This window comes from Centrocercus urophasianus, unplaced genomic scaffold (assembly GCF_019232065.1).
Source record: "Centrocercus urophasianus isolate 14NV4802_14NV808 unplaced genomic scaffold, USGS_Curo_1.0 seq_12, whole genome shotgun sequence".
In the NCBI taxonomy this organism is placed as follows: Eukaryota; Metazoa; Chordata; class Aves; order Galliformes; family Phasianidae; genus Centrocercus; species Centrocercus urophasianus.
In genome coordinates this window covers 20,850,071-20,862,719 of record NW_024884364.1, presented here as the reverse complement: position 1 = coordinate 20,862,719, position 12,649 = coordinate 20,850,071, and the positions used below count along the sequence as shown (strand labels likewise).

The following is a 12,649-nucleotide window of genomic DNA, read 5'->3' as shown; positions in this document are numbered from 1 at the left end:
CAAAGGATTCAGTCATTGCAGCATCACAAAATAATCCATTGTTCTTAGGCTTTGTAATGCAACATAAGCAAGTCAGTATTGATTTAATAATTAATGATTTTTAACAAAATAATACTTTCCTGGATAACTCTTAAAAAAAGCTTTGAAGAACATACTGATACCATTGTTCATCTTAGGTATATTGACATAAATTCACCTGTGCTAAAGAAATTGTTAAGTCAGGTCCATGATTTATCTCTCCACAAGTGTTGTCATATCTTGGAAAACAGATCTTCATTGGTTCACTGGGATTTTTCTCAATATGTCACTTTTTAAAAAGCAACCTTCTGATATTTTAAGATGAAGAGGCAACTTTGCTGTCTCAGAACAATATTCTGTGTCTACATGGTGCCACACAATGCCATGCAGTAATTCAGGTCCCAGAAGCATTCTGGTAGCTCTGCACTTTAGCTAGAGTTGGTAACTCGTTAGTATGTCTGCTCTGTACCTGGAGAAAAGCTAGGTAGTTGGTGGTGGCTGAATATTCTTCACCTCATGCTCTACTGGACATTGTAAAACTATACAGTGTCGTTTATGATGATTTTCAGAAGTATAGAGGACTATCAACTCCATCTGTAATCACTGAATTTTGGTACTTTGAAATAATTCAAACCCATTGATAGTTTTGGAAAATATACGTTGCATTGTCATATTGGGTAGTTAATCGGTTCTTTCTGCTGTGCAAAAAAGTAAAAGAAAATATAATTGAAGAGTGGAAAATATGAATCCTTCTCATAGTATTTTGTTCTTCATATTTTAATTATGTCAAGATTTCTACATTCTTGTCGTGTTTTTTTTCTTATATCTTTTTTTTTTTTTTTTTTTTTTTTTTTATGGCTCCATTTTTTGATGTTATTATTGCTTTCCTCTCCTGCAGTGGTGGTGATCTATAGCTAGGATATGGTGAGGTCTGCATTGGCTCCCTGCATGACTCAGTATTCAAGAACGTGTTTGGTCTGCTCTTGAGCATCTGTTTCTAATCTTTTAAAAAAGAGAAATCAATCCTGTAAAATGGATTGCTTTCCATCAGTTTTGTTTGGGCCACTAAGATTGCTCATCTATTTTAAAGTTTTGGTTGAGAAAATGGCGTAATGCTTCAGAATGTTCTTGAAGCCCAAGTCTGACGTCAGCCATACCTGATGAGATTTAGACTTGTGGTGTCCTAAAGTAAGATTTTTTTTGCAAAAAAGAAGGTAGATATTGCTTTATAATAAATGAAGTTTAAAAAAAAAAAAAAAATCACATTACTTTCAATCCCAGGAAAAATCTTTTAACATTCAAAAGAGTTTATTATGGCATCTATATGTGTGTAGGGGATATGTATTATTTGGTTTACAAATGGACAGTTACACAATGCAAACGATGAATGAGATCCCAGTTAGCTTTTATAGTGCGCTTTTATATCAAGCTCTGTTAGCCAACCTTTGGGTTTCCTGTGGAGTAAGAATATATTAAGTGGGTCTTTAAGATTTAGATGATCAAAAAAATATCAAACATGTACAACTCACTAGACCCCCTACATTTGTTTTTAGGTTCAATGGTAAATGGATGGGGTTCTGCGTCTGATGAGGACCGTAACTTTTCTAGTCATAGATCTAGTGTAGGTAGCTCCTCAGATGACTCGATCTTTACCAGCGGCAGTTTTGCACAAGCACTGGTTGCAGCAGCAGATAAAGCTGGTTTTAGGCTGGATGGAACCAGCCTGACAAGAACAGGTTTGTAGACTCAAAGTTAATGCTTTCTGCATGAAGGGTGTCTCTGCCTGTTCTTCTCTTCAGTGAACCTGCGTCTCACTTCACATTTTTCTAACATGCATGGAGTAAAGTGGATGGAGATATTTTTATCAGTATATTTAAAATAAAAATTTATGTTTCATTTTTAGTGATTTGAAGTAGTGAATACTGCAAGCTTGTAATCAGCACTTCCAATCTTCTGCAGTTTCTCTTTACGCTGACTCTGCTATGGATTTACTGACATGTGCTCTGTTTAATATTTTGGTTAAGAGATCACTAATTCTGCCATGCAGTCTTTGATGATTTTATTCCTGCAACATCTCCTCACTATCATTTACATTTCCAATGATGAAAGTCATGTTTAAACTGTTATCTCCATCCCTGCTTCTCTCTTGCATCTCTTGCAAAAATGTATTTTTCTGTGAAGTTTTTCTAAGCATGGGGGTGGAATGCTATGATTTGATTATAAATGATATGAAATGTTTAAAAGTCTTTTTAATCAGCTGATGTTAACAATATTTAATTCAATGAATCATTAAATTTTGATTAAATTTAATTTTAATTATGCCACCAGAATTAGCCAAGTGAAATTTAATACAGGTAAAGTGACTATTGCTTTTGAAAACAACCAGTCTTATCAACTAGAATAAATTAATGAAAAGTAAATATAATTCAGTTTGTAACGTTTAATTTTTAGCAAAACAAAAAGATAAGCAGAACTTCCTTTTATATATTCTGAACAAAGAATGTATTTGCATTTGCATTTTTTTTTAAAAAAAGCACCTAATTATTTAAATCCACACGACATAATAACAAAGTATTCATTTGGGTTCCTATTTTTTATTATGCTTTCTTCTCCTGTTCCTGCACACATTTCCCATAATATTCCTATCATTTAAAAATTTTTATTATCATTTTTGTACAAAATTTATCCTTTGCTAAAATGCTTGCATTCTTGATAAATGTCTCCAAATGTTAGAAATGATAACTGCCAGCTTTCTATACGCAGTGATTTCATGAGAAATACTACCTTTTAGGAATAAAGAAAAGAATCTGTAGTAAAGTCCTACGCCAACAACAAATCACAGAATGAAATTTCAGCCTTTTTCAAGTCATGAGGACCTTTGACTTTGGTTAGATGTAATCATCCTTAAAAGACAGTTATTTCACTGTTAAAAATATTTAAAACTCTCATTTGCTTCTTCTTATTTAGCAAATTTGGCCAACCCATTCCTTTCTTAAAATACACTGTTTTGCTTGAACTGACACAAATCCTTCCTAACCCTTTTATTTTTGTGTTCTTCATGGCCTCAGTAAACTAAAGCAACTTGTACTAGGCCCACTGAGAAGTAGTTTCCACCACATACATGCACAAAGGAGTTCAAACGTGCAGACACTTTTAAATACGATTCCTTACCGTAGCAATATAAAAGAACAGGATGAGAACTCCCTTGTCAGTTATATTTTCCTAGCTTAATTAGGTCACATATGCACTTAAACTGAGTACTTACACGTAATTCCTTGGATAGACTATTAGAGTTAAGGTTACAGAAGAGTAACACTGTGGTTATCTTTTTATTGCCTTTTTATTCTCTTAATGATCCAGAGAAAAAGCTGAATCAAAAAGCCCATGTAAACAGCCTCCCTTTTTTCACCCACCACAATATCAGCAAATGGAAACAGTTCTGCAATGCTTACTGTAGTTTTCTTATGATATGATACTTCCCAATTCCCTGATTGATCAGACTACCTATTATGGATCTGCTGTACCACAGTAAATCCATCATAGTGCAAAATGGCATTTTCCAGTGGAGAAGCAGCAGTATTATTTCTATTCATTGCTCTGGAGGAAATCTGAAGGTCCCGACTCTTTACTCCTTTGGACAGTTATTTTCTCCCGCTCAGAACAGTTATGAAATATTCTTATTGATATGAAATGAGAAGACCAACTTCATAGGCTCACATGGATGTCTTTGATTGTCAGTCATAAGAGGCACTGGAAAATCCAGACACAAGATGTCTCTCCTACAAGACACTTTGATTCCATTTTCCAGAAACCATTGTGTGATTTGTCATGTAGTTCAGCCAGTTTTCCTTTTTAACACCCATGGGAAATTAAATCATGAATTACTGGATTCATCCTTGTCTCCATTTGCACACACTAAATCTACTATAGAGTCTGACACTGCTCAGCAGTTCTTCCTGGAAAGGCTGCATAAAAAATAACATGCTGTAATCAGATATTAGGTGCATTGAAAGATGTGTTTTGGGAGCCCACATATCATTTGTATTTGCCCCATGTCTGATTTAGGTGAGTGCTATCTATTTTCCTTCATTTTCACAAAGGGATAAAAGAAAAAAATTTCAGTGTATATATATATATATTTTTTTTTTCAAGTCAGCTTTCCAAATTCATGATCACATTTCTTTACTCAAGAGAGTAAGCATGAAGGTTCTTCATCTTGCACTCACTAGTTGTGCTTGCATGTTGCAAGTTTATTTTTACAGAAAATCTGTGCTGTGTGAGCTAGGATGGAATTTCAGGCTCACATCTGAATTTCTTTGCACCAGTGGCCTTTTTCTTTTTCTTTTTAAACAAGATATGTAATATTTTGTCTGTGTTCATTTGCTGTTTTATCCTTATCTATGAAACAAGGGCTTGATCACTTGTCTTTGTCTGGCTGCAGCTGTGCCAGCTATAAGAGGTTAATGTTTCCAGGCTTCACCCAAACGCTTATTACTGCTTCCTCCCATCTTCAGAGTTAGCTGCTTGGGTGGGCATTCAGCTCCCCATTTCAGTTTAAATGCATCAGGCTAGCAAAGGCATCCTGTTCATACTCTTTAAATTCAATTTGGCTTTCTTTGGCAGAGGAGAGTTAGGGAATGCCCACACAGATGGTTCAAATGTGGTAACCTCTGATAGCTGACAGGGACACAAGGCTGGGAGACAACATAGCCTAAGAGAGTGATCCTCCTCATTGTGCACATCAGTCTGAAAATAAAAGATCAAGCCTTAGGTAGTCAGGAAAAATCAGAAGGCCAATAGTTAGATGTTATTGTAACACAAGCATTTTAATGCTAAGCAGTATGTTAGAGAGATTATAGCTACTTTTTTTCACTTTGCCCTCTTTTTGCACCAGATATATTTTAAATAGTGCAGTAAATAGCAGTTTACTTCTGATTAGGTTAATCTAGATCCTATTGTATGTGGTGTCATGCTAGAAGTAAGGATATCTATTATAATGCGTGAAGCGTGGCACTTATACACCAGAATTTTGGCTCTTCCAGGGGTTTTACTAAAAAGCATAAATCACAAGAGACCATGATCTAATTAACCAGAAGATAATTCAGCCTCGTATTAGCTTAGGGCTGATAGATCAGAAAAATATCAAGCAGCTATTTTGTCACTTTCCACCAACTATTAGACCATACAGGTCTACAGTTGGACTGAAAGAGAAGTTCTGACTGGCTTACAAATCTTCCACTTCAGAGAAGGTTAAACAAAGTAATAATTTTAAGCAAGTTCTAAACAAATTAAAGCATTAACATCCCTGAGATGCTTGATAAAGATCATGTGCAGAGAAAAAAAAAAAAAAAAGACAGTGATATCAGTGATATTTAGTTTTCTTCAAACATTATTAAATAAGAAACAGCCTAATAATCTGAATAAAAACATGAAAAAAAGAACTGAATGGAGTAAATTAACTATGCTCATGCGTTTCCTGCCGTGATACTTTTCATGATCTGCTTCAAAGAACAGCATCAAAGATATCAAAAAAGAGAAAGTATGTAGCTCCATTAGTCTATATATTAAATAATAAATAAATAAATAAATAAACAACAACAACAAAAAAAACCAGAAAAAAAAACAGAAAAAAAAACAATAGGGAATGAATTCATTCAGAATAAATAATTTTTGAACACATAAAATAATGAAAATAAATAGGAAAACATTGCGACTTAAATTCCTTTTTTAATTTCTTAAGAGAAGAGAGCCCTGAAGTATAGAAACCTGCAGTGCTACATAGCTTGCAAAAGCAGTTATCTTTATCTCACTGGAGTTACTCCAGATATGCAGTGCTTATGGGAGTCACTAAGATGAGAATCTGGCTCAGCAAATGCGAAGGTGGAAGGCAGGAGGAGATAAATTTGATATGATTGAAGAAGTGTTTTCCTTCACTGCTGAGGGCTGAGGAGTCGTTATGACACATCTGCTCTGAACACCAAGCAGGTAGGAGTTACATGGTGTGCAGCGGTTTTAGCACAACAGATGGAGCAACTTTAATTATAAAAGTAAAGACAAAGGATTGCCAAGTTTCTCACTTTGCTTACTGTGGTGTAACTTAAGCAACTGACATCAGCAGGTGTCTCATGGGGACACTCGCTTGCCTCTGAGAGTTAGACCAGATTTAATATTTCAGAATTTACATTAACAGAACGGCCCATTTCAAGTCAGTAATATTTTTGTCATGTGGTTTCTCTTTTTCTAGGCAAAGCATATCCTTCCTCTCAGAGACCTCGGCCAAGCAGTCCTTTTTCTACTGACAGCAACACCAGTGCAGCTGTCACTCAGAGTCAGAGGCCGAGGCCCACTAAAAAACACAAGGGAGGCCGGTTGGACCAACCCCCCTTGCCTCATCGTAGGGAGGGAATAACAGACGGTAAGTGTGGCGGTGGGAGGCCCTGGTGATGAGCTACAACACGCAGCTGTGCACAATGGGAGGCCATAAAGCAGTCTTTTAAGGAATGTCTGTTACAGTGAGCTACTTGTTTGGTGAAGTAGGGTCCCCAGGTACGTCAGCGGTATTGCAACGCTAGCAGCGTGGAGCTTGGTTAAGTGACTCTTCAAGGAGCCTTTCTTCCTTTCAGCTCTAAACAAGTCAGCTCTAAACAAATCAGCTCTCAGTTCTCAGTGTAAATCTTAAGAAGAAATGACTGCATTGAACATGGGTTGGCATTAAAATGTGACCCCTGGGTAATTTCATTTCCAAGTAGCCACCACCAGCATATAGTGCATTTCTAAGAAGAATCATGCAGCCAGTCCCACAGTGCTCTCTTTGTTTTCTGCTGGTTTTGACAGCCATGCAACAGCTATAGAAGTACGTGCCATGCTTTTCTCAAGGCTTTTCTCAATGCCTCACATCTTGTCTGTGCTGCTTCATCCCTGAAATTCAGTGACCTCACTGACTTTGTTTGTCACTTCAACATCTCCAGTTCCCTCTTACCACCAATTCCCATCTAGAAATTTCAAGTGTATCCCTTCTGCTCTTCTAATCACTAAAATCAGTTCAGATTTCCATTGTCTTTGTCTATCCCATCTTGAGTTTGGCAAAAAAAGCCTTTGTTACTCCTTGAGAAGGTCTGACTATAAAGGTGGGCAGCTTGCTATCTCCCCTCTCTTCTCTTTTAATCTTACTAGTCACTTTAAATGTTGAAATTTTCAGTGAGGAGAAGCAGGCAAATGGAAAAACAGTGTTAAAGGAGCCACCAAGGATTACTGTAATGCAGTGCGAATGGGGATCTGGTCACTTTCCTCATGCTGACCTGTCTTGCAGTGTTCAGGGCAGGGCAGTTCTGAGTCCTTGACTATCCCTATTTTAGTAGCCCTCAGAATGGCACTGTCTGAACACTGGGAGCAGGAGTCATGCCAGTGCCAGTCATGTCAGTCTCCTAATTTTTAGTTCACCTTGGCAAATCTTTGAGTATATGAGAAAGGAGTAAAAAAATCACTTTGGTATAAATTTCCTCTCTATTCTAGCAAAAATCAGTTGAGAATCCTTTCATCATCCTCTTTTATCGAGCAGCATGTTGTAAATAGATTTGATAGAGCATGTATTTAGTTTGTTTATTTATAATGTGCTATTTATTATTCTAGGTATGCTTAAAAATATATTAACAGCATGCAAGCTGGAATGAAGCCACTAAAAACACTACAACTCTCCTCTCAGTCATGTTCATCAAATGTACAGATACAATTTTGTAGCATGTTCTGACAGATTCCCTGTTTGTCAGATCGTAAAAGTGGAGAACAGATTCCAGAAGTGAAAGTCTTCACCAGAAGTGTTACCGTTATAGCTCATACTCTGTGACTCACCCTCACTACCATATTGTTTGAGAAAAGAACTCAAAATAGCTTAGAACCCACTCATGTGGCTCTGATTTGGTTTAAGCATTAATGCTATCCACTTCTTGATATATTCCAGAGGCCTCACTGCTACACAGATCTGTTAAATAGATGTGTTACGAGAATAGGAATTGGAAATTGTGAGTGTCAATTGCACAATTGTGCTGGCAATCCCCTTTCTGTGCATGCATTAATTTAAACCTTCAGCATAGCATATATTTTGTCACCATGAGTTATGTGTACATGTGTGTTTGTAATGCATTAAGTGTTGTGGGACCTTAATCTCACTTTTTTAGAATACTGTTACTATAGAAGTAAGTAATAATAACATGGTTACCGGAAGATTGATGGGAATCTAGTTTAGGTCATGAGGTAAATGGAAGTGTGACTCCTCAGGGAGTGACTCCATCATAAAATCTGACATTGCTTTAAATTGGTGAAAGGGATCAGATTTTAAGATTTATTTCAAAAGAGGAATCTCCTATGATCTTTGATTATTCATTATAAAACACTAATCTTAGTGGAGTTTTTTTAGTATATTTGAGTCAGAACTCCAATTTTATACCATGTTCTTAAAAAATCAACCTCTCAAGCATAGACAGTAACAACTTCTGGACACTGTTAACATTTGCCTGTTACAAACCTAGCTTAAACGCTTACTATGTGTTCCAAAAATTTATAGTGTTCAGAAGTCATACAGGATCCTTTTCCATTCTCTCTCACAACAGAAACAAGTAAACACAAATTGTACACTTTTTCCACTTCGAGTGTTGCTGAATATGAGTCATTAAAGTGTAAGGACAAGTCTGAGTCATAGCTAAATCTGCAAAAGACATTTGTCAATTAGGGAACTAAGATTGCTGCTACCACCTGTATGTATGGAAACAGACTACATTTAAGAATTTCCAGTGTCCAAAAATTAAAAATGATCACTGAATATGTAGATACAATCTACAGTTTCAGGTCCGAATCCTCTGGACTGACTCTACTTTGAATTATCCTATTTGTCCTCCTGTACAATTTGTTTTTCAACTTTCCCATCCTAAAAGACTGTGGAGACAAAGGAAAAATACCTTATGAATCTGTCAATAATGGAAAACCTTAAAAACAAACAAACAAAACTAACATAATGTTTCTACTTCTAGTGCTCAAGGAATAATTTATTTTCTTGAAATCAATATATTCACAAAGTACAAAATAATGGAATTTGCCATACGTGCAATTACACAGTAACTGCATAACTGCAGGTGAAAGTTCCTCTTTGTTTGAGCATGAGGTTTAAAAGAACAAAGAAAAACTAGAGAGGAACCATGGCTGGTGGTTAAAATAGAGAAATAAGATTATTAGCTTTCGAAGTCTCTTGTTAGCGTGCAATTTTAACTAAGGCAGGCTGTAGTGAAGATGCTTACTATCTGGTACAAGAAAGTGGTTCAGAGTCTTATTAAATGTAAATATCGCCCCTAGGAAAACAAATGACTAGCGCAAGTAGGAAGAGATGGCCTTGTACTTCTTGGTTCTTTAACTTTTCTAGCTAATAACGAGAGGTTGTGCCCAAGCTTACATAATGTCTCAGTCATTTGGCCAGTGCTCTGCTTGCTAAAGTAAGGCTGGAGTAATCCCAAGAGAATCATGCATCTGCAGCTGATAAGGCTTTCTGATGTTCTACAGCTTCTCAATCACAATTCCTCTGTTATTAAATCAGACCGTCACCTACCCCTCAATACACTTACAAATAGCTTTGCAAGTTTGATAAGCTTGCCATTAGAGGCTGCAAGTGGTAGTTTGGATAGCATCCCACAGCCTATAAAGTTACTAGCTCAGTATGGATTTTCGGGTGTTTTACTTGGCACTTGGAAGGTAAATGTAATGTAGATGGAAGTGCAGTAACACTTCAGTAACACACTCAGTAACATCATTCTGTGTTCTTTCACTGAAAATCCTCCTGAAGTCCCTAATTATCTACATTCAAATCTTCCCTTGAGTAACGGACATTAAGGTATGAGTTGGCTTCCCTCTGTGTAGTAACAAGTCTGCTTGTTAGGGACTGAAAATACTAAGTCATCTGACCTGTTACCCTTTACTAGCATTTGAATTTCCAACCATTAGCCATCATGTAGGTACATATGTACAAGTGTATGCAAGGATGCGTGCACAGTTGCTTAGATACATCTTAGGCTGAGAAGGGAAAGAAGAGATGGGGAAAGACAAGACTGTGACACTGGAGGAGGAAACTCATGACTCCAAATATATGGAGTCTATCTATATGCCCCAATAAAATAACAGCGTATTTAGTAACTTAAGGCAGAAAATTTGCAGTAGACAGCTTGAGCTGTGGAGGGAATAGAAAGCCACGTTGCCAAATGATGCTCTCTTCCACCTTTTTATATTAAAAATGAAGGGTAGGTGTTACTCTGACAATCAACCTGAGTAAAAAAGTGAAAAAGCAAATGATATAGTCAGATCTTCTCAAACATATCTAGCACAGTCCAGTAAGTATGTACTTAAGCTAGAGCCAGCTTACATTAGTTCTGTAGTATTCTGTAATTCTTCTATAATTGTGTGAAGCTTCGTCAGGAAATAATTTTTATTTTTCATTTCAGCTAGCTCAACCAGAGCTCTAAAACACTAAAACAGCTTTACAAACATGTTTTTTGATTTCACTTCTATTCATCAGGCAATTTCCTGCCCATTTTACTAGTGTATAAAAGCAAAATCCAAGTTAACAGCAGACTAATAAAATAAGTCTACTATAATTCCAGGAGTTTCAGTTAGCTCTGGAGCATGCAGGACGGTTTAAGTACAAGACCTTTTCACCTTGATATCTGATTAATAGAAACTCTTAGACAGCAATTTGTGAAGAAGTGTTCTGTATCGTAGAAGTATAATGTTGCAATCATTTTAATTTTTTTTTTCCTGTGGTAGTACTTCTTAAAAATTTTGTTTATATTAAACTAAATATTTTATCTTGGAAAATAACATTTATTGGATTCAGTGCATCTTCATAAAGTGCTTATAAATCACAACTTCAGTAATATCTATTTCATATTGCATAAGCAGATGCCAGTGTTGTGGTTCTTGTACATTAACTGGTTATGACTGTAATAAAATCAATTATAAGAAATGTCATTTTGGAAGCCAACACTATAAAGCAATTTTAACATTGGCAAGCTCCCATACCCTGCTTCCACCTACAGTCACTCAAGTATTGCCACTGTCATGAAAGGTCACATCTATATTCATAACTAAAAATTTCTCAAATAAATTAGTGCTGAACATAAAGCACACATCAGGCTCATTGACAGATTATTATTAAACTGTTCTATCCAGAAGATAGATATCTTAATTTCTGATATAGCACTTTAGCTATGAGCAAAAGTACAGAAGCAACATCAGACACAACTTCTTTCCCTTTTAGACACAAGTATCCCACACATCTGCATTTAACATTGGGAAACAGTTCTGGTTTGGAACAACGTCTTATCAACTTGGGAAGTATTTGTGCCCCATATATAAGAGACAGAAGTATCAACTCTAGCAGAAAGGACCTGAAGCTTCATGTGAAGCTGAATTACAGGCTTCAAATAAATTAAAACCGAAGGCCTCCTCAACAATGTATAAAATGAATTGAAGTCTCACTAGGATTAAGAAAATCAGACCTTCCTGTGGGCAAAGGAGAGATTTACTCTTCCATGCTTTACAAATTCCTTGATGAACCTTCACCTAAAGTACAGAATACCAGGAAGTGGGGTATAGCCATATCTAGTGTAGACTAATATAGATTTAGTGAAGTTGGGTAGCATGAATTTATTTGGGTTGTGCTTTGCCCAAAGCCAGAATTAATCAAGTTTTCTAAGTATAAAATGAGTAGTCTATATGGAAGAATATTTAAAGTACTTTTTTCTCTATTTTGATTGTTTTTAAAAATGTAAGAATTTTCTTGATTCTTACTAGACAATCATGTGGTTTACATGAAATCTTACAGTTAGAATTGTCACTATTCAGGTTCTATAATTATCTTTGGTAACAAATTAAATAACAAAAAGCACCCCCACAAATGTGATTAGAAGTTTCACCATCAATCCTAAAAACATCTCAGTAGGCCAATCCATAAACTTGAAAAGAATCAGAGTGCATAGAGAGATCAAGCAAATGTCTTTCAGCATTTATGTGAAATTTCATGTTGATTGGTTATATTTGCAAGACTGCTAAACTTAAGAGTGGCCATCCTGGTGTCTGTGAAGACTACTGGTTTCGAGAGAACACTGAAAATGTATTTGAAGAAAATGTTCACCCGTTGCTTTGTGATTCCATTTCCATAGATGTATTGGTGCTTTTTCAGTGACAGTACATTTGTGAATATATATTTTTTTTCCAAAGATACTGTGGAATTTTATACATTTTGATAAAATCATGTATTTAGATGGTGGGTGTAAGCCTCAAACTGAAAATGAAGCCCAAAAAATAGGAATGATAAAGCAAGCCCCAATATGATGGGCAAGAATTACTCTGTCATCTGGTTTCCATAGTCTTTCTTAATTGTTCACTGTTACTGAAAGAGGCAGATAAAATGGAAAATAAATCCCATGCTTAGAAATGTAAATCAGGACTTGCAGTGAGTCTACTGATTGTTAGGAAAGTTAGAAAGAGCTAGCAGTACAGTAAGTTGAGTTAGAAATCTATTGGAAAGTAATTTCTGATTAACAAGAAGTTTCCTTTTTTTAAAATCAGCAGATAAAGTGATTCAAGCCATTTG

At 36.0% G+C, this 12,649-nt stretch overlaps 1 protein-coding gene across 2 annotated transcripts in view; it reads left to right on the top strand.

Annotated features, from left to right (window-relative positions):
* Positions 1 to 12,649, top strand: part of ROBO2 (roundabout guidance receptor 2) — a 400,096-nt gene that overhangs the window by 378,796 nt on the left and 8,651 nt on the right. The window contains exons 24-25 of one of the 2 annotated variants that reach the window (XM_042810548.1): positions 1,572 to 1,754; positions 6,263 to 6,433. The exons of the other annotated variant lie outside the window; for it this stretch is intronic. Of the exons in view, the coding sequence (XP_042666482.1) occupies positions 1,572 to 1,754; positions 6,263 to 6,433 (354 nt within the window). The remainder of the gene's footprint in view (positions 1 to 1,571; positions 1,755 to 6,262; positions 6,434 to 12,649) is intronic. 2 annotated transcript variants of the gene reach the window in all.